Source organism: Grampus griseus (genome assembly GCF_964374135.1).
Source record: "Grampus griseus genome assembly, chromosome: 14".
Classification (NCBI taxonomy): Eukaryota; Metazoa; Chordata; class Mammalia; order Artiodactyla; family Delphinidae; genus Grampus; species Grampus griseus.
This window is the reverse complement of record NC_139008.1, coordinates 29,602,386-29,624,813: the sequence shown is the minus strand read 5'-3', so window position 1 is coordinate 29,624,813 and position 22,428 is coordinate 29,602,386. Positions and strand designations below refer to the sequence as shown.

Below are 22,428 nucleotides of genomic sequence, written 5' to 3'. Positions count from 1 at the left end.
CACATTGAGCCTCTGAAAACGTAAGAAAACAAGATAAGGAAGATTATATTCTATATTCTGTTAAGTCTAGACAGAGGCCAAGAAAGTTGTATTTTCTTAGCAGATTTTAGATGAATTTTCTAATACAGCAAATGACATCTGTGCTAAATGAGCCAACCTGTGCTTAATTACCACTGAACTAGGTGGGGGCCCCTCCTGCAGTCCGCACTAAGCTGGGCCTGCAGGAATGTCTCCCCACCTGCCCCCAGGGACTGCTCAGTTGCAGCAAAAGGAACATCCCAGGAGGAAGCGAAGCAGCAGGGCTGCTAAGCCAGGTGTCAATATTCACAAATAGTGCATAAAAAAGGTGGAAATGTTTTGAATCATTAACTTGACAGGAGTCTTCAGAGAAGTATAATTGGGGGCAGAGTGGGGAGGGGGGGAAATCAGTGCCTTGAGTTTGTCCAAAAGGATGAAATACACTTTGAAAAAAAACTGACATAACCATGGCTTCCCTGGTGGCGCAGTGGTTGAGAGTCCGCCTGCCGATGCAGGGGACACAGGTTCATGCCCCAGTCTGGGAGGATCCCACGTGCCGCGGAGCGGCTAGGCCCATGAGCCATGGCCGCTAAGCCTGTGCGTCCGGAGCCTGTGCTCCGCAACGGGAGAGACCACAACAGTGAGAGGCCCACGTACCACAAAAAAAAAAAAAAAAAAAAAAAGACATAACCAAATCATAATGGTTTTAAATAGCTTCATTAACAGAACAGTACTCCTGCCTCTCTGTCTGTGAAAGCCTACCTAGAACATCAGAGTTTCTATTTTATTTTATTTTATTTTTTTTTGCCATATGCGGGCCTCTCACTGTTGTGGCCTCTCCCGTTGCGGAGCACAGGCTCTGGACGCGCAGGCTCAGCGGCCATGGCTCACGGGCCCAGCTGCTCTGCAGCATGTGGGATCTTCCCGGACTGGGCCACGAACCTGTGTCCCCTGCATCGGCAGGCGGACTCTCAACCACTGCACCACCAGGGAAGCCCAGAGTTTCTATTTTTTAAACAAATGGTGTTGAACAGTTTATTCTATAATCAAGTGTTTCTTTCTCCTGATTTTTACTTCAAAGAAAAACCAAACTGTAAAATTAAAAGAAAAACATTTGTAAACATCCACTCAGAATCCCATTGTGCTGATTGGGACCTTCTTTCTGGGATTCTCATTCAGGATTTGGTGTATATGCCTACATACTGATAAGAGCAGAAATCATATTTCATACTCTATTCTTTTCAGTTAATTGTATGAAAAGCATTGTCCTAACAAAGGGGTAAAAATCCCATCAAATGCCCAACCATAATTTACTTAACCATTTTTCTACTGTTGGACATAAATAATGCTGCAATGACCAGCACATGCTTCTCTGCAAGTCCTACTTCCTTAATTCCCCAAAGTGAAATTAGCTGGATCAAAAATGTATAACCATTTTTGCTAAAATGTTGTTAAAATGCTTTCCAAAAAGTTTATGCCAATTTACTTATTCTGTTAGCTACATCTGACTGTGCCAATTTTATTTTATCAACACAAGATTCTACCACTTAAGAGTATTCCTTAATTTAATAAGTATAAATGACACTTTGTTATTGTTTTGATGTACATTTACTAGATTATAATTTCCCCACTTGTTTATTTACTCTCTTCTCTTACATGAAAAGCTGTTCATGACCTTTCTTCACATGGCAGTCCTCAGCTGTTTCTCCCTCCATCCCCCATTTTTTAAAATTGTGGTGAAATATACATAACATTTACCATCTTAGCCATTTCTAAGTGTACAGTGCAGTGGTATTAAGTACATTCATAATGCTGTGCACCCATCACCACCATCCATCTCCAGAGCTCTTTCATCTTGCAAAACTGAAACTGACCCCATTAAACAACTCCTCCCCCTTCTCCCCTCCCCCCATCTCTTGGCAACCACCATTCTGCTGTCTCTATGAATCTGACTACTCTTGGTGCCTCATATAAGGGAAACCATACAGTGCTTGTCCTTTTGTGACTCATTTCACTCAGCATTAATATCCTCAAGGTTCACTCATGTTGCAGCATGTGTCAGAATTTCCTTCCTAATTTTTAGGGTGGAATAATATTCCATTATATGTACAAACCACATTTTGCTCTCAGCAGTTTTCTTAAACCATTTTAATTTCTCAGGGTCTGGAGCATGAACACCTGCTTCTGAATCCTGCTCCCTCATTTACAGGTTGTGTAACTCTGGGCAAGCTGCCTAATCCTTTTGAGCCTCAGTTTCCTCCTCAGTAGAAAGAGAGTGGTAATCATACCTGCTCCACTGAATGCTCTAAGGATTAAGTCAGATAATATGTATATACAAAAATCTCGCAGCATAGTAACTCCTCAAGTGTGGCTCTAATCATTACTTACAGCATACACAAAAGGTAAGACATATATGCTGTAAAATACAGCTATCGTCCTTTTGTCAGTTTTATTTTCGTTGCACATTTTTCTAGTGAAATCTGTTCATTTTTCTTGCATTATTTTTTCAACTGCTTCATTTTGGCAAGTTTTCACCTCTCAAAGGAACTAGCAAATCCAATATTCTAGCTTCTGTTATTTTTTTCTATGATTTGATCTTTTATATTTAAATTCTATCTGAAGGTTTTTTTTTTTTTTGGGTGGTGGGGAGAAGATATAGCTTAAATCTAAATAATTTTCATCTCAGACTGCCTACTACCTGATCCAAAAACTCTTTGAGCCTTGTTTTTACAAAACAATGGTTTAACATTTTTTTGTTTGCTACACATACACATACAGTACCAAGGAATCACAAAACTAGAACATGCAGGTATCAGCCAATCTTGCCTCTTACTTTTAGGAATGAGGAGGGAAAGGAGACCTGGTGGGGAGATTTGCTCCAGGTCCCAGGGCTGGTTGGCAGCACACCAGGGACTGGCCCCCTTTTGCTGGGCCAAGGCCCCAGTGCCATGTATTCCAGAAAGCTGGCCACTTGGGGGGCTATCCGAGCAACCAAGTCAGCACTAATCCCTCAGAGCTGCACTCACCCTCCTATGAACTCCATCAGGACTAAATACACTCAACATCATGGAAGAAACACTTAGCATTCATCAGGAAAACTTTGGCTCCAATGAGGTTTTGCTCACAGCTTTAAGCTGACAATCAACCAAATCTTACCCAAGGTCAACAGAAAATGGGCAGACCCTTGCAGGCCATAATGGCTAAGCTGTAAGGAGGAGTCAAGGCAGGCACACAGCGCTGCAGCACGGGCTTCCTTACCTTGCCACAGTGAATGTATCTGCAGGCAGGAGCCGAGCTAGCTGGATAAAGATGTGATTGAGGGCTGGACAGAAGCCGCACCACTGTGCATAATAAAGCAGCAACACGTCCTATGGGAAGAGGAAGACGGCTGTTACTGGGCTGCTCAGGTCCTCACTGTGCTTAGAACCGGGCAGGCATTCAATGAATGTTGCTCATGCACAAATTACAGTGAAAATTTAATCTTCAGGTATTTTCAATTATGTGATTTTTAAAAAAATAAATTTATTTATTTATATTTCTGGATGCATTGGGTCTTCGTTGCTGCACGCGGGCTTTCTCTAGTTTCGGCGAGCAGGGGCTACTCTTCGATGCAGTGCGCGAGCTTCTCACTGCGGTGGTGTCTCTTGTTGCGGAGCACAGGCTCTAGGCGCCCGGGTTTCAGTAGTTGTGGCGTGCGGGCTCAGTTGCTCTGTGGTATGTGGGATCTTCCCAGACAAGGGCTCGAACCTGTGTCCCCTGCATTGGCAGGCAGATCCTTAACCACTGCGCCACCAGGGAAGCCCTATGTGCTTTCTTAAGGACGTTTTACAATCACAAAACCACCATGTAATTCACATGTTCTGCAGTAAGACTGTCATGTGGTCAATCTTTTGTACATCAAAACCAACCACCCCCTGGTGGTGCAGTGGTTAAGAATCCGCCTGCCAATGCATGGAACACGGGTTTAAGCCCTGGTCTGGGAAGATCCCACATACCGCGCAGCAGGTAAGCCCACAAGCCACAGCTACTGAATGAAGCCTGCGTGCCTAAAGCTTGTGCTCTGCAACAAGAGAAGCCACCGCAATGAGAACCCTGCGCACCGCAATGAAGAGTAGCCCCTGCTCGCCGCAACTAAAGAAAGCCCACGCGCAGCAACAAAGACCCAACACAGCCAAAAATAAATAAATTAATTAATTAATTTAAAAAACAAGCAAACCAAAAAAACCCAACTGCTCACCCCGATGACTGCAGCTTTGGAAATTATTATAATAGGGACAGATGGCTTGATTTTTGCCTCGCTCATGATTCTATACCTGTTTTTGAAGGACTACTTCCCAAAAGGTATCCGTTGTCACTTCAGTGATTAAACGCTGAGATGGGAACTGTGAAGAGTCACTTCCAATAAGATGCCTTTTCAAGGGACTGTAGAGAACGCTGAAGTTTTGAATGAAAGACTCTGAAAATAAGGAGAAAATGAGATCAGTTCTTCTCTCAGTACAAGGAGAGTAGTTGGCCTACTTTAAACTCCACATCTAAAAAATTGGGCTGGCTTCGCAGGCCCACATTTTTAACACTTCACCTACAGGCAAAACCCTGAACGAAGCCACCCGGGGGGACAGGGGGTAGCTTTGGCAGTAGTAACTCAGCAGACAGCACTTTAGCTAACAAAGCACCACTCGGTGTCCCGTGTTCTACTATGCAGGGACTAGGAATTCGATGCTCCTTTTAAAAACAACACTGGTCCACAAATGGACACCTGAGCCTGTATAAGTCATCAACACGCCACCATGGAGATTTCAACTGTACCAAGACCTTTAAGCATAACTACCGATGCAGTAATTGCACAAGCTACTGTAATGGGGAAGGTGTTTAAATACTCATTAATTTAAAGATAAGGAGCTACGGTTTTTGTTTCCTTTATTAAAGTCCTTCAAGTTTCTTTCTTAAAAGGTTAAGAAAAATAAACTCAACTATATTTAGTGGAAAAACACATAAATAAAACCCATAAATAATCCCAAACCCTAACCTGAAGCAACAGTTTTACCCTCCCCACCAACTCTACTATCTTCAGATTCCTTTGTATCATCTGAAGCAGCACTAATCTGAGTTTCACTTCTTTTTTTCTTCTTTTTTCTCTCCATTGCGAGGCCCTAGTAAACAATGATATGTTCTGTGGAGGGCGGAGGAAAGGAGGAAGGTCTTGTGAAGAGAATCCGTCATCAACACCTGACTGATACTTAGTTGGCTAGGTTTTTGAAACATAAAACCAAGAATTATTTACTAATCTGAATGAAGCCTAAATTCTGAAACTGACCCAGAGACAGCTGACTTAAGAGTCAACTCTCCAAAACAACAACGATGCACAGTGAATGTTTTTGGATGAGGACCCTGACAAATTTTGTCACCAACCACAGCACAAAGAACAACGGAGCTAGATGTTTCAGAGGAGATAAGAGAAGATGAAAAGAAATCGGAAGAAGGCTTTTTTCAGATTACCATTAAATTCAGGATGCACACATCACAAGCTAGCTCACTGAATGCTTGAGTATTAGAACAGAATGCAGGAAAATCCAATAAACACTTACGTTAAAAATACAGGCTTATTTCATTTTCAGAAAACTCAGTACAGTAAAATGTAACTAGGAAACATGAATTAGGAGCAATTTGTAGTATCAAAAGAGTACACACTTCATAAAGTGACTGGTCACAGGGTTCCTCTAAGCACTCAGGAGGCTTTGTGTTTATAACATAAAGCCTTTTATTAACATAAGCCTTTTAACGTGTCTAACATAAGAAACGAGCTTCACCTGGACTTAAAGGACGGCAGCTAAAATGACTATCATTTAGGGGCTTTGAGTTTACTCTTGCTTTCATACTCTCCAAAACTTGAAAATAAAAGGTTTCCCTCCCCACCAAATTCCTCCTGTCTCCATTTGGCAAATGCTAACTTTCCCCCATGTTTCCAACGAGGCTGAACTAACACGGCTTTTGAATTCTCACTTCCTTGTGTGCACATCAAGGATGGCAGCAAAGCCCTGGGAAAAGGACAGCAACGGTTAGTTCACTGCTGCTGCCAAGCCTAAGGGCAAGCTCTCGGATGCACTCCCATAATGGGGACTTACCCGCCACGCCCCCCCCCAAAAAAGTGGGTTTTGCTGGTTTGCAACCTGAGACGTATTGCACTTGACACTTGTTTGTTACAATCTAGGCACCCAAGGTCAGAGCAGCATTTCTCAACTTGTTATGAAAGAGCAGCAGAACAAACTAGGTCTGGTGGCCTTGATGCCTGGACAGCTAAACCTGTGAGACAAAAAGGGGGGCCAGGTGGTTCTATCGTTTCACTGCTTTCTGTTTAAGTATCTTTCGAATGAAGCCGCTGTTGGGGCTCACGTTCATCAGTCCCTGGGGAGTTACCACCCGACCCACTCTCCACCACCCTGTCCGTCACAGAGGCCAGGTTCCCCCCCGGCCGCAGCTCGTGCCACCATGGAAATGCGGCAGGCGCTGCCGATCAGGAACGCTGGACTCTTAGCCCCCAAGGGCTAAGTGAAAAACTTATCCAAAATTTGGAGTTAGGAAGTTTCTGTTCCATTTAATATACAAAATTAGCTTCTTTTAAAATTATGACCAGCTGCAGTTTAAAGATTTCAAATGCGCTAAGAGCCAACCGTAATGAGATCCCTAAATAAAAGTTACCTATGTTAAGTTAAGCAAAGCATTAGGTTTGGGGAAGGAAACTGCCCACAGTACCTAGGGTGAACTTCATAAGAGCTTGTTTTGGATCCAGGACATAATGAGACTCTTCTTTCACGTCAACAATTGCAGCAAATCCTTTCACCCGAGCAGTGCTCGGAGCACCCAGCCTCTCTGCATACAACCAAAATAAATTGGAATCCAAAAGGTAGATGTTCAGGGTCTTGTTGGTTCTGCAGCTCAGGCCTATGAAGCTTGCGTTATCCACGTCCAGTTCAGGAAAGAGATACCTGTTCTCCTCAATGTGAGGAACGGAGCTTGGGGTATCAACCTCACATTTCTTCTCAAGGGAAGAAAATGCAATGGTCGGGGTTTCAAAGACATCTTGTTCAGAATCAATGAAGCCTGTCACGCCCCTGTTTATGGTCCTGCAACATGCAGTGTAGTAGCTGAAAGGGCTATAGAAACTTAGAAAATTCCTGCATTCTATGCTGTCTGATGCCACATGATAAAAGGTCTGCTCCTTGAGGTAGAAAGAATCCAGAGCTGCTGCCATCTCAAAAAAGCTGCACTGGGGCATGCCGACCGAGCTTGGTCTGAGGCCGCCGGCAGTCTGGTTGACACACAGTTCACACACGTTGTGGGTCCTGGAGATGGAGTGCCACTGGGGCAGCACCACGGTGTTGCAGCAGGGGGACTCCGTTATCAGCGGCGGGTCCGGCAGCTGGGCTGGGGGCTCAGGCGCCAGAGACTTGAACACCGGGGCGTCCACTCGCCGCAGGTGCTGAAGGAGCCGCTCCACCACCTGGTCCCCGTGACAGTTGTTGTACTCCAAGGCCACTTCGGTGATCTGAAACACAGGGCAGAGCTCATGAGAGGTGTGGCGGTGACTGAGGGACAGACCCCGTGGCTCTTAGACCTGGAAAGCATCTTGTCTGATTCACAAGAAGGAACCCTGGCTGGAAACACAGCACCAAACAGGAAGCTGTCACACCAAAAGCTATTAATAAAGAGGTTTGGGTTATTTTTCAGATTCTGTCACTCTGTTAACAAATACTGAACCGCCTGTTCAGAGACGGAAGGGGTCTTAGAGGGAGATGTCAGTCTACCCCGTGATGGGGTGAAGTGGCTCACGCCACAACACACATCGAAGAACCAGGAACAGAATTTAAATCTCAACGCCCAGTTGAGTGCACTTTCCTTTACATCCTTAAAACTCCTCGAGACGATGTCTTCTTTCTTCATCTTAAGTCTAAAAATTTCCCAAATATTTGATCCACTTGTTGATCCACCTAACAAGTGGATCAAATATTTCACAGCATATGTTTCCAAATAAATTCATGCCTCACAGGAGGCTACGAATTCAGCCTCTTCCAAACCATACTCAACCATCTCGCCTTCCTCCCCCTGTACCACCCTTTCTAGAAAATGGCATCAACAAACTGGAAAAATCAGCTAACCCTCAATTTCTCCTCTGCATCACCCAAGCCTCCAATCCAGCCAGCTCTGACTTCAGCATCACGAAGCGGCCCCCCTTTGCACCCTCACAGTCACTGCCTCAACTCAGGCTCTCATGTGTCACAGAGTGCCCCCGTTTTCTCTCCTCCGCCTTAACTGAGCCTCCACACTGCCAACACTTATTTTTAAAAATACACCCTAAGCAGGAGACTCCTCTGCTAAATGACATTCGACGGCTCCCTATTACCTGGAGGGTAACCCTAACATAATCTGACCTGAGTCTGCCTTTCCGGTGTCACCCCACCACCTTTACACCAGCCAGGCCCTTCCACAATGCCTTGCCTTCAGAGGCCTGGCTGGGGCCTCCTCCATCTGACAAACCTCAACACTCTCCCCAAGACCCTGCACCAGGATGGCTGCTCCAACAAAGCTAACACCCCCACCCTCCCCCATGAAGAGTCTACATCTTCAGGGTTAGTCCCAGAAGCCCTTCCCAGACAGTCTCCCAACTGTCTGTCAAGACATCCCTCTTCCCCACAGGCTTAAGGATCCTCAAGGGCAGGGACCATGTTTGATTTATCCTGCTATCCCCGCAGCCTAGCTCAGAGCCTGAAACATAACAAATGGTCGATAAACAGCTGGTGAACGAAGGGCATCTCAGGATAAGTACATGCTCCCGCTTCTCGGGGAGATGAACCCCTTTACGCTCAGACCAGTGTTAGCCATTTAGATTCACATTTCATTCCAAGGCTCTTCCATTTCCGAACTGAGTACCTTTCACCACCCAACAGCCACCCCACGTCAATGAAAAAGATGAGCAAGTCATTATAATCCAAAGGCATTTATACTCCCTAAAATAGAACTGTGTGCTAACTTAAATCCCACCAAGGTTAGTTAAAAGGTGTCAAGTCACTCAGGATTTTGTTTCATTAAAGAGTGTGGGGGGGGGACTTCCCTGGTGGCGCAGTGGTTGGGAGTCCGCCTGCCGATGCAGGGGACACGGGTTCGTGCCCCGGTTCGGGAAGATCCCACATGCCGTGGACTGGCTGGGCCCGTGAGCCATGGCCGCTGAGCTTGTGCGTCCGGAGCTTGTACTCCGCAACGGGAGAGGCCACAACAGTGAGAGGCCCGTGTACCGCAAAAAAAAAAAAAAAAAAGAGTGTGTGTGTGTGTTTGTGTGTGAGAAAACCATTTAATAAGTGCTTTTCCAATTTCAAAGAAAACCCAAATTTTATAACATATGATACTTATAGACAGAGTTAATTTAAGACATATGCGTTTGTACAGAAAAACAGATTGTTTGAATAGTTCTTCATAAAAATGGTTACTTCAGATGATAAACCAGTGTTTTGGTTTTTTGCCCCCGCACAAAAACATCTCAGCCCTTTTTAAAGGATAAGGCTCTGACAGCACATTACGCTAAAAAGGTCAAGCCCGTGTGATTCATAAATAGCCCAGCTGCCCTCATGCCCCATCCTGGTACTACTTTATATTCAAAGACATAATAGATTACCACCCCCAGTCCCCCCCACCAAAACCCACAAAAATTCAAGTACAGTCAGCCCTCCATATCCTCAGGTTCTGTATCTGCAATTCAAACAACCATGGATCGAAAATATTCAGGGGGAAAAATGCCAGAAAAGAAAGCTTGAATTTGCTGCACATAGGCAACTATTTACATACCATTTATATTATATCAGGTATCATAAGTAATCTTAGAGACGATTTAAAATATACGGAAGATGTGCATAGGTTATATACAAATACTATGCTATTTTACACATGGAACTTGAGTATGTTGGATTTTGGTACCTGCAGGGGGCCTGGAACCAACCCCACTGTGGATACCAGGGGACGTCTGTATTTGCCATGGATTTTTATGAAAAGTCCAAGTAGGAGTACACTGAGGAGAGCAAAACTCCTTACGGGGTCTTCCTTCCTCATCTCTTTCATTCTTAATGTCTCTCACAAACAAAGCAGCCGTGTAAAGGATATTCTTAAGTGAAGAAAATATTTTATACAGTAATGCCCCTGAAAAGTGAGGAGTTCTTAGTTTTCTCCTATAAACTGAACCAGTTTTTACTGTTATATTCCGTTTTCATAACAGGCAGTTTTGAAAAGGCACTCCAGTTACATCCCGTATATGAATCACTTGATGTCACATTTAATTTCATGTGAATAAGGAAAATTTGGCAAAAAACTTTAAATGTTTGCACTATAAATGCTTCCTTCCATTTTCGTTAATCGGAGAAATCTGTAAGTCTGGACAAGGTGCCTTTGTCCCCTAGACTCGTACGCAGTGGACGCCTCAGAGCAGCGCTGTGAAAGCTAAGAACCCGGGACTTCCCTGGTGGCTCAGTGGTTAAGAATCCACCTGCCAATGCAGGGGACACGGGTTCGAGCCCTGGTCCGGGAAGATCCCACATGCCGCAGAGCAGCTAAGCCTGTGCGCCACAACTACTGAGCCTGCGCTCTAGAGCCTGCGTGCCGCAACTATTGAAGCCCGTGCGCCCAGAGCCTGTGCTCCACAACAAGAGAAGCCACCGCAGTAAGAAGCCCACTCGCTGCAACTTGAGAAAGCCCCTGTACAGTAACGAAGACCCAATGCAGCCGAAAATAAAATTAATTAATAATAAAAATAATTCAAAAAAACAAGCTAAGAACCCACACAGAGTCTCTTCTGGCTGCGCTAAGAATTTCTTTTGATAAGCACACTGAGATGTCTCATGAGCTCTCCGGGACTCTCTGGAGACGCTGGGGTCAGGGGCCTGACTCCGTGCGCGGTGCAGGCTGTGCTCTCCCGGGGGCAGGGTGGGGCACATGTGTGGAAGAGCAGCTGCCTGGTGCTGGCCTGGGCCTCACAGGGCAGTCCCCACATGGCCGTCCCTTACTGACTGACTCCCCTGCCCCGACTCTACAATGACCACTCTCTTCTCGACAAGGCAGGCCTCCTCCATCGCCTGCCCAAAGTTGGGCCTAAAAGCATAAATGGAAAAATAAGGCTTAAGGCTTAAATTCTTTTGGGGTCAAGGAGCCTTTGAGTTTAGAACTCACCCTCATGTAAGGGAGGTGTTCACCCCTCCCACCCTGCCCAACCCCAAGGATGACTTCCTTACTTCTAGTCACTGTGTCACACTTTCCATGGTCACACCCCCACTTCCCATCCCCAACACCACTGTCCAAGTTCAGCATCTTCCTACTTCTCACTTTTCTGGAACACGGCTGCTAGGAAAACTTTAATAATGGTAACACAGCTCTGCTGACAGCGCTCCATTATCAGACTTTGACGGCTACGATTAATCCTGGAGTCCTCAAAGAAGCACCCAAAAGCCTCTCCTCCAGCGTTTTTTTTCTGGGTCTTCTTCAATCAGTTCTTTATGGAGACCATACAACCTGTCCTATTTCCTAATATCTAAACCCGTCGCCCCCTGCCCACCCCCGTGCCTTTGCTCAGGCTATTCCTTCCCTTAAGTTGCTCTCAGCCCATCACAATTCTAGCCACCCCTGAAGGCCTGTCTCAAACACTCATCCCTCCCACAGCCCCCTCCTGCCTCCCTCCTGCCCAGCCCCCAGCTTCCCAGGACAGCACCCACTCTCCTCCAGTTCCTCCTGGGGCTGAGCACACTCTGCCTTGAATTACAAGCAGGTTCTTGCTCCCCTACCAGACAGGCCTCTGAGACCATGAGACCAAGGCTCTGCCTTCTCCATCTTTCTCCACCGTGGCTCCCGGGCACAGTGCTCCATAAACGTTTGCTAAAGGGGCCTGAAATGAACAGGGAAATGTACTGCACTTGGCTGAGTAATCCATAACACTAAGATGCCACCTGGTTTAACCACAGGCTGCGATTAAGGGACTCTCTTCAGCTCACAGGGACACTGAGAGCCTGGAGGAAAGGAGCTGTGGGCAAAACCTTGATAAACAAAGACAGAGGAGTACAGGGAGATGGGGGAGACACTCACCCAGAAACAAAGAGTTGGAAAGCAAGTGTCTCCCACCAGGTGTCTAAATCCAAGCACAACCCCCCAGAGAAACTGGGCTCCAGTCACAAAATACCACACAACCCAGAACCCCGACATGCCCAGACAAGACAGAATTCTCCAGGAGGAAACTTTAAAAGTTAAAGTAAAAATCCACAACCATGGCTAATACCTTGGTTGAAAACCCCACCTTTCCTACAAAGAGCTTTAAGGGCTCTTAATACTAGAGTGTCTTAGTTCATAAAATAACTGTGTAGTGAAGATTTTCTAAAGAAATTAAGTCTTATTACTTCAAGTCCTCCCTAATCAGAGAAAAAACAAAGCTATTTCACCTTCTCTCCTTTCCCCCTCTAAGCCATGGGAGCAGCGCTCACTCAGAAGGCCCCCAGCAGGGATACTAACTGCAACAAAGAGGCTCCAGAGCAGCCAAGTGAGGGTCTGGCCTGGCCTCCCGGCTCCCTCAGGAAAGGAGAATCCTGCCTCCCCGCTCCCTCAGGAAAGCAGGCCATCAGGCTCATGTGGAGGGCTTGGGAGAGGCCGCATCTAGGCAGCCTGGCCAGTGATTCACTGGCTGTCTGAAATTGGTTTGGGCCAATTAAGGGATCCTTGAGGGAAGGAAAAAATAAAACTCCCAGTAAATCCAATTTAGCAATCCCAGGCGTTCTCGGCTGATTGTTATTGCTCTAAGTGCCTCGAACAATCCCATGTATAAAATAAACTCACACCCAGAGACAGTGAATGCACCAGATGAAGCAGAAAAGGCAGCAGGGAGGGGCTGACTCCTGATGGCGGTTGTCTCCGAAAACTGCTCTGTGAGACATGCAAGGTTTAGAAAAACATGGGATCCCAAGGTCACCACCACTGCTGCTGGCTGCTGGGCTGAGAGTGGCCAGGGCCAACAGTCTGATCAAACCCCCGCGACAACAGAATCCCAAAGGCCACACTAAACCCTGCCACACTAAACCCTACCATCCCCTCTGCCCCTCTCCCGGGCATCCATCACCGCAGGAAGAGAGCCATCTGGTCCTTTTCCAGAGAGGCACAGTTTGCCTTCCCTGTCCCCTCCGACTCAGCAGACCTGAGCAGCTGTCAGTAATGTGGCCAGAGAGGCTGTGGTGAGTCCTACCCAAGGCACGGGCTCTCCTGCTCACTTATAGGAGAAAGAAGTAACGCCACAGAAACGCAGCAGCTGCTCCTGGCAGCCGCTCGGCGGCTAGGGGAAACTACTCTGATTGCGGAATGAGAAAAGGCTAAGTTAATGAGTTTCTCCGACTCCTTATGAGACACCTTTTACCATTATGACTCTTACCTCATCTATTAAAGGATGACTTTCGGCTAAGGGATTAAAAGGTATAAATACAAAAAGTGCTGGTCCCTTCTTCAGTTCATTGTTCAGCAGGAGACTCTTGCCGCCGTGGGGCCGCAGCCATCGAAGGAGCATCTCTCGGTTTTCTAAGGCCCACTTATAGATGTTCTCAGCTGTGTAGTTGATGACCTCCCTGGGAAAGACCTGGGAAGGACAAACGCACAGAGGATAAAAGGCAGGGCAGGATCAAAGCACATCCTCAGCCCCGTCCTCAACCCCACACTTCACAGGTGAGGAAAATGAGGCTCAGAGCAGTGACACGACCTGTCCCTGCCTGTGCAGCTAAACCCTGGCTCTACTTCTCCAGACAGAGCGCTTCCTCACAAGCAGCTCGGAAAAGCAAAAGCAGCTGTAAGAGGTGACTTGCATATCATGTGGTTCATCTTTTTCCCTTTAGACAGACTCGTCTATCAACAAATAAGCCTCCTTGCCTGCTGCTGGCAACAATGACCTCTACCACCCTGCGCAAGGGGAGCTCTAAGGGAACAGAAATGATGGAGTCAAGGATAATTTTTACCTTGGTAAAATCATGTTTAACTTGGTCCCTGGGGACCCTCTGTTAGGGCAGAAGTTTGGATCTGCCTTGCTCACATGTACCCCCAGTGACCAGAACACCTGGCACAGAGCGGGAACTCAACAAATATTTGCATGAATCCATGAGTAACCTAGAACTTGTACAAGGCCACGGGTCACATTTTATGTGTACAGAATGAAGGAGAGATACACCTAGATTTTTTGCTTTGTTTTCCTATAATAATCAAGAGTACGTCAACATTAAATTATTTTTGAAATTCCAGTGATATAAATCACTGGGTTTCAAACAAAACTCCCCACAGAATGCTTTGGAGAGTTCCACAAAATGAGGTATTTTACACTCCCCAAAATACAGGTTTAAATTGGCTTACAACAAAGATGTCTACTGCTTTTATTTTTTAAAAATACTGGTATCCCAGTATTATTTCATTTGCTAAAAGGAATTCTGCTGCTACACCAACCAACCAACCTTAAAAAGTATGGAACTGATGCAGTAAACCCAGTATCTTTTTCAGTATCATTCTCAGTCCTACCTTCTTTTCTCCGTCTATTTTAAATTTCTTCCTCAGTACCCTTTACTATACATAAACATGATATATGTTGGTTGTATAGCATGCTATAAAGGAAGGATGAAGGAAAAGGATAGCAAAGGCAGATGAAGTCAAAAGAAGCTTAGACAGAGAAACAAGGAGAGTGGGTGGGTGGTCGGAGAAACCATCACAGCAGTGATTCCCAAAGTGGGATGGTGGGAGTCTGAAAAAACATAATCAACATTTCTATCTGGAAAACACAGAAATACATTTGACTTTGGGAATATAAACTGCGAGAAGTAAAGCCATCTGGGATACAGAGATATGCAGAAGCCAGGGTGACTGGCACTGAGGGCGCCCCCCAGGAGGGTCTAACAGCATGAGGTCTGCACACTGAGCCGAGGGGAGCGTGGGATTAAAGGGCTGGGCACACTGGGTACGGGAGATCTGGTCTTCACTCGACCTGTAAGTCACTGACACCATCAATGAAGTCAGAGAGAGAAAATACTGAAGAAAAATAAACTCAGTGCTGAGACTGAGGAAGTAGCAATAAACAGAGCAGAAGCACAGCACTAAGCAGGATACAGGTCAAAAGCTCAGAAATAGCTGAGTTGGGGCTGGTCCACCAGAAAGCAAATAAAATCAGGGAACAAAGACAACAATGGAAAACGAGGCTCTCTGGGGCGGAAAGCCAACAACTTCTCACTGTGACTTGACAAGAACTTCAAAATCCATTTCATCAGCTAAAGGAGAAAAGCATGTCACATCATTACTCTTGATAAATGGAACAAATGAAGAAAGAACATTGCCCAAAGGAAGCTTAACCTCTGAGAACATGGGCCCAGAGTAACACTTCTCCAACAGAGTAGCTGCAATTTCATCCAAGAAGGAAAACTAACAAGGCTGTATCAAAATCTAAGAATATAAACAGAATTTCTAGATGTTAAATCCAAGAGCCCTCTAATGCATGAGTTCTAAACCAGGGGCATGGGCTCTACAGAGGGGCTGTAGGGACTCTCAGTTTGCAATATAAAATCATGTGCACTCCCCTAGAGAGAGTATCCATAGATTTTATCCAATTCTCAAAGAAGTCTGTGATCCAAACAAGGTTTAGAACCACTGCGCTAATATAAACGTGATTTCAAAATACTTACAAGTGATGTGTTGAAATGTCTATGTAAATACACACTTCCAGAGTGTACTAAGGATACCAGTTTCGCAAGATGTTTATTTGTGATAACCCCAAATCGTACTGTTCCTAGGTAATCTGAAACAGAAAATTTTCCTTTATTAAAAAGAAAAAGCCTATGCCTTAAAACAACCACAAAACCCAGTGATCAAATCCTGACGCACAAATTCCCCAGAGCAAAGCTCTTTTTGGGCACCTAGCCTAGACAGAAAAGGAGAAGCCGAAGAAACAACCTCCTGAAACAGACCTCATGTCTACTCCTGTGCACCTGTCTCTGACAAGCACTTGCACTATGTCCGTCCGTGTCCCCCCGACTCACTAGCCCCACCTGGAAGCCCAGGCACATGCTGTTCTGTCTGGACACTTCCACGGCCAATTCCTTCTCATCATTCAGATCTCAGCTCTGACCCCACCTTCTCTGAGAAGCCCTCCCTGACCACCTGCCTCTGGGAAAACACTCAGAGGATGGTCTGGAAGGGGAAACTGGGGCTCCCTCCTGACTCAGGTCCTCTCTCTACCATTACTCTAATTTTTTTTGTTGTTGTTGTGGTACGCGGGCCTCTCACTGTTGTGGCCTCTCCCGCTGCAGAGCACAGGCTCTGGACGCGCAGGCTCAGTGGCCATGGCTCACGGGCCCAGCCACTCCGCGGCATGTGGGATCTTCCCGGACCGGGGCACGAACCCGTGTCCCCTGCATCGGCAGGTGGACTCCCAACCACCGCGCCACCAGGGAAGCCCTACTCTAATTTTTTAATAGCACTTATTAACTGGTACATAATCCTACTGATTTATTTAGATTTTCTTTGGTCTAACTTCCTCTTAAGTTCTGTGAAATTAGAAACCTTGTTTATTGCTGTTACCCCAGCACCTAAAGCAGTGTCTGGGCATCTGCATATTGACCTCTTGATTAATAAATATTAGTTAAATGAATCAATCTAGCATATATAGTAACTCATATAAATTAGTAAGAAAAAGAAAGCAGTTAAAAATGGTCAAATCACAGAAAAAGAAATATAAAAGGCTAAAAATACACTCAACCTCACTATTTCAGAGGAAAGCAAATGAGAACAAAATGCCACTTTTCACCTTCAAAATGCCCAAAATTTGAGACACAGGAAATATCAAATATTGATGACCAGCAGAGAAACGAGTACTCTGATGCAAAGCTGGTGGAAAGGGTAAAATGGCAGCCGCTTGGGAGAGCATCTGCTGTAGTGACCACAGTGGGACAGGGACACAGCCTGCAGCCCCACAGCTCCACTTCTTAGTGTCTACACATGTGCACCAAGAGACAAGCAAGGACAGTCACCAAGAAGTACTCTGCAGCTGTTAAAAACAGTGGGGCAGGGCTATCTATACAACATGAATAGATTTTCTAAGACACATATGAGAAAAAAAGCAAGCTGAAGAAAGATAAAGTACACCTTTTATGTGGAAAAAAGCGTCACACATAAAATGTTTTCCCCTTCAGGCACGTATGTTTAGAAATGTATACAGAATCTGAAAGGATAATAAAAATTGTTTCGTGTTGGGGGATGGAGATCAAAGGGGACTTTATCCTTAGGTGTGAAGCTTTCTTTTTCCCCCCCAAGGAGTATATTTAATGTAATATTTGTGTGATTAAGAACTGACTAAAATATCTAGTATTAAAGGAGGTGGATAAGACAGTGTAGGAAAAGGTGCATTCTTTCCTATCCCCTTTCTGCTTTATTAGCAAACGTTAAATAAAATATCAGTTAAACTTTAAATGCTACCAACTGATATCTAAGTAGTTAAAATATGTAGGTGCTAAACACACGAAGTTTCTAGCTTAACCACACGGCCCATCTTCCAGCAGTGGCGGCATCTTCCTCTCAGAGGAGGAGTGGCTGTTGAGGATGAGGTGAGAGTGACCGTGTCCCTAACAGCGGCTGGACAATCTAGCACAAACCTGATGAGTTTAAAATGGCACAAAACCAAAGAAACACAAGAAGAGGAAATCAGAAATGGGGCTTCCCTGGTGGCACAGTGGCTAAGACTCCACGCTCCCAATGCAGGGGGCCCGGGTTCAATCCCTGATCGGGGAACTGGATCTCGCGTGCCGCAACGAAGATCCCGTGCATCACAATTGTAAGACCTGGCACAGCCAAATAAAAATAAGTAAATAAATAAATATTAAAGAAAAAAAAGAATAAACCAGAAATGACGGAAATGGCTTACTTACAGGGTGGGTGGCAAAGGGGGGGGTGGGTAATGGGAACTGGAGAACAGGGGTGAGGCAGCCTGACCTTCCTCTGAGTATCAGAACCACGGCAAAGCTCACAGCCTTCACACACGCAAAAACTAAAATCATGATACCAACCAGCATGTGTGGGGATCCAGTGGGGAACACAAGCACTAACAAACCAACCTAGCTGTACTGCAAATGCATCACACCTCAGTGAAGGGGTGGGGAGTGGGGAGAAAGAACTGAACCAGAAGAGAACAGCAAACGGTATCTTGACTGAATACTGTAAAACTAAAGACGATGAGAGCCAGGCTTCTCAGGGCAGGAGAAAAGTTACATACGAAGAGGGGAAATCTAAAATAAACTCTGCGGTGTTAAACTGGAATCAGAAAAAATTAGTATAAACTTATGAACTTTTGTATAACCTTACGACTTATGACACAGATAACAGATATAGAACTATGGAGGCATGCATGTGTGTGGGTATAAATACATATATGTCCTAGCTCTTTCTGCTGAAAGGGCCTAGAAGTAATGACACCTAATACTGAAGAGCATATCTTGTACCCAGATCTGGGTTTCTAAATGTCACTCTCCAATAAAAAGAAACCAGGGCTTATTGGAGAAGAGGCTGATCCCAGAGCTGGGGCAAAGGAAGTACAAGATGAGCCTGAAACATCTTGTCAAGTCAGAACGAAAGATGTGCTCATAAAAGGAGGGGGATATGTTCAAAGGACACAGGCGCCAACCTAAGATGCTCCTAATGGCCAAAGCCAGAACAATTTGAGCAACAAAATAAACAACCAGTATTTTTCAAAAGTCTCAATATCATGAAAGACAAGGAAAGAGTGAGGAATTGTTATAGGAGGAGACTAATTAAATGTGATGTAGGATCCCAGATCAGATCCTGGAACAGAAAACAGTCATTAGTGAAAACACTGGCAAAATTCAATAACGTCTGCAGTTTAGTTAATAATCCTGCACCAATGTTAATTTCTTAGTTTTGGCAAAAGCACCCTAACAAATGGTTAAATAATATGTTAACAATGGGGGAAGCTAAGTGAAGGCAGGACGTTAGGAAACTCCCTGTTCTATTCTTCCAACTTTTCTGCAAGCATAAAATTAGTTCAAAATTTAAATTTAAAAAAATGGCATAGGGTTTCCCTGGTGGCACAGTGGTTGAGAGTCCACCTGCCGATGCAGGGGACACGGATTCGTGCCCCGGTCCGGGAAGATCCCACATGCCGCGGAGCAGCTGGGCTCGTGAGCCATGGCCGCTGAGCCTGCGCGTCCAGAGCCTGTGCTCCGCAACGGGAGAGGCCACAACAGTGAGAGGCCTGCATACCGAAAAAAAAAAAAAAAAAAAAAAAAGGCATGACATATAAGTTCAGATTCCAAAGCTGTCAGAAGAAAAAGCAGGACCCAAGAGAGGATATGAATTGGTAGAAGCAAAGACACCACTCTCCAGGAGAGGGCTGAATTTTGGTAGACTGGCATCAATAAAGAGAGGAGTGAAGGAAAAGCAGCCAGTAGGAAACTCATTTGATAGTCCGCCAAAGTCACCAACGTGATTTATTGGAGCAGAGGAATAAGTAGTGACAGCTTGACTCAAAAGTTGAAAGGGTTCATTCAAAAACCTGTTTAACTGCATTAATAAGAATGGACAGGGCTTCCCTGGTGGCGCAGTGGTTGAGAGTCCACCTGCCGATGTAGAGGACGCAGGTTCGTGCCCCAGTCCGGGAAGATCCCACATGCCGCAGAGCAGCTGGGCCCGTGAGCCATGGCCGCTGAGCCTGCACGTCCGGAGCCCGTGCTGTGCAGCGGGAGAGGCCACAACAGTGAGAGGCCCGTGTACTGAAAAAAAAAAAAAAAAAAAAGAATGGACAGCCGCCTGCACAGAGCAGATTCTAACATGCCCAAACATGTTATAATTTCAAAATTTTATTTTTTACAGAGAAATTTACAAAAATCACACATTTTTAAAGTTCCTGCATACAGTGGAAATCTTGCTGGAAGAAGCAGCTTAAGTTTGCAGTCCCATGTGTACAAGGAGTACATGAATTAGCAGAGAAAGTTTACAGTGTCAAAATGACACAAGAAAGTAAAACTTCTCATCTCCATATCCAGAACATTCTGTTAAGCAGGGCTCCAGGGCTTTCTACAATAGGGGCTTTTGTCATTTATAAAATGAGTAATTTTGTCCTAAAATGAATGAAGCTTTAATACTTTAATTAAGGTCTTTGAATGTGTTAATAATTAAAAATAAATTCAGAATCATGCTCTCCCCTCCCTCAACAATGGTCCAACACAATGGCATGATCCTATTCAGTTAATAATAATAATAATATGGGCTTCCCTGGTGGCGCAGTGGTTGAGAGTCTGCCTGGAGATGCAGGGGACATGGGTTCATGCCCCGGTCCAGGAAGATCCCACATGCCGCGGAGCAGGCTAGGCCCATGAGCCATGGCCACTGAGCCTGTGCGTCCGGAGCCTGTTCTCCGCAACAGGAGAGGCCACAACAGTGAGAGGCCCGCGTACCACAAAAAATAATAATAAATCAATAAAATAATAATAAAATTTCCAAACTTGCACAAGTCTCTTAGATAGCCTCATCCACCACAGTACAGACAGCAGAAGAACTACAATCCTGCAGCCTGTGGAACAAAAACCACATTCACAGAAAGATAGACAAGATGAAAAGGCAGAGGGCTATGTACCAGATGAAGGAACAAGATAAAACCCCAGAAAAACAACTTAATGAAGTAGAGATAGGCAATCTTCCAGAAAAATAATTCAGAATAATGATAGTAAAGATGATCCAGGACCTCGGAAAAAGAATGGAGGCAAATATCGAGAAGATGCAAGAAATGTTTAACAAAGATCTAGAAGAATTAAAAAACAAACAAACAGAGATAAACAATACAATAACTGAAATGAAAACTACACTAGAAGAAATCAATAGCAGAATAACAGGCAGAAGAACGGATAAGTGACCTGGAAGACAGAATGGTGGAATTCACTGCTGCAGAACAGAATAAAGAAAAAAGAATGAAAAGAAATGAAGACAGCCTAAGAGACCCCTGGGACAACATTAAACGCAAAAACATTCGCATTATAGGGGTCCCAGAAGGAGAAGAAAGGACGCAAGAAAATATCTGAAGAGATTATAGTCGAAAACTTCCCTAACATGGGAAAGGAAATCCAGGAAGTGTAGAGAGTCCCATACAGGATAAACCCAAGGAGAAACATGCCGAGACACGCAGTAATCAAACTGGCAAAAATTAAAGACAAAGAAACATTACTGAAAGCAGCAAGGGAAAAATGGCAAATAACATACAAGGGAACTCCCATAAGGTTAACAGCTGTTTTCTCAGCAGAAACTCTACAAGCCAGAAGGGAGTGGCATGATATACTTAAAGTGATGAAAGGGAAGAACCTACAACCAAGATTACTCCACCCTGCAAGGATCTCATTCAGATTCGATGGAGAAATCAAAAGCTTTACAGACAAGCGAAAGCTAAGAGAGTTCAGCACCACCAAAACAGCTCTACAACAAGTGCTAAAGGAACCTCTCTAAGTGGGAAACAAGAGAAGAAAAGGACCTACAAAAACAAACCCAAAACATTTAAGAAAATGGTCATAGGAACATACATATCGATAATTACCTTAAACATGTATGGATTAAATCCTCCAACCAAAAGACACAGGCTTTCTGAATGGATACAAAAACAAGACCCATATATATGCTGTCTACAAGAGACGCACTTCAGACCTAGGGGCACATACAGACTGAAAGTGAGGGGATGGAAAAAGATATTCCATGCAAATGGCAATCAAAAGAAAGCTGGAGTAGCAATACTCATACCCGATAAAATACTTTAAAATAAAGAATGTTACAAGAGACAAGGGAGGACACTACATAATGATCAAGGGATCAATCCAAGAAGAAGATATAACAATTACAAATATATATGCCCCCAACATAGGCGCACTTCAATACATAAGGCAACTGCTAACAGCTATAAAAGAGGAAATCGACAGTAACACAATACTAGTGGGGGACTTTAATAACACCTCAGTTACACCAATGGACAGATCATCCAAACAGAAAATTAACAAGGAAAGACAAGATTTAAATGACACAATAGACCCGATAGATTTAATTGATATTTATAGGACATTCCATCCAAAAACAGTAGATTACACTTTCTTCTCAAGTGCACACGGAACATTCTCCAGGATAGATCACATCTTGGGTCACAAATCAAGCCTCAGTAAATTTAAGAAAACTGAAATCATATCAAGCATCTTTTCTGACCACAATGCTATGAGACTAGAAGTGAATTACAGGGAAAAAAACGTAAAAAACAAACACATGGAGGCTAAACAATACGTTACTAAATAACCAAGAGATCACTGAAGAAATCAAAAAATACCTAGAGACAAATGACAATGG

The 22,428-nt window shown here is 44.6% G+C and overlaps 1 protein-coding gene across 3 annotated transcripts in view; it reads right to left on the bottom strand.

Moving 5' to 3' along the window:
- The window catches only part of TXNDC11 (thioredoxin domain containing 11), a 68,821-nt gene that overhangs the window by 7,990 nt on the left and 38,403 nt on the right, over nt 1-22,428 (bottom strand). For 2 of the 3 annotated variants that reach the window (XM_082671127.1, XM_082671125.1), the window contains 5 exons: nt 15,732-15,844; nt 13,457-13,657; nt 6,769-7,561; nt 4,332-4,474; nt 3,277-3,386 (listed from right to left, as the gene is read on the bottom strand). In XM_082671127.1, coding sequence (XP_082527253.1) covers nt 3,277-3,386; nt 4,332-4,474; nt 6,769-7,561; nt 13,457-13,657; nt 15,732-15,844 — 1,360 coding nt within the window. The remainder of the gene's footprint in view (nt 1-3,276; nt 3,387-4,331; nt 4,475-6,768; nt 7,562-13,456; nt 13,658-15,731; nt 15,845-22,428) is intronic. The other variant, XM_082671126.1, reaches the window with a different exon arrangement.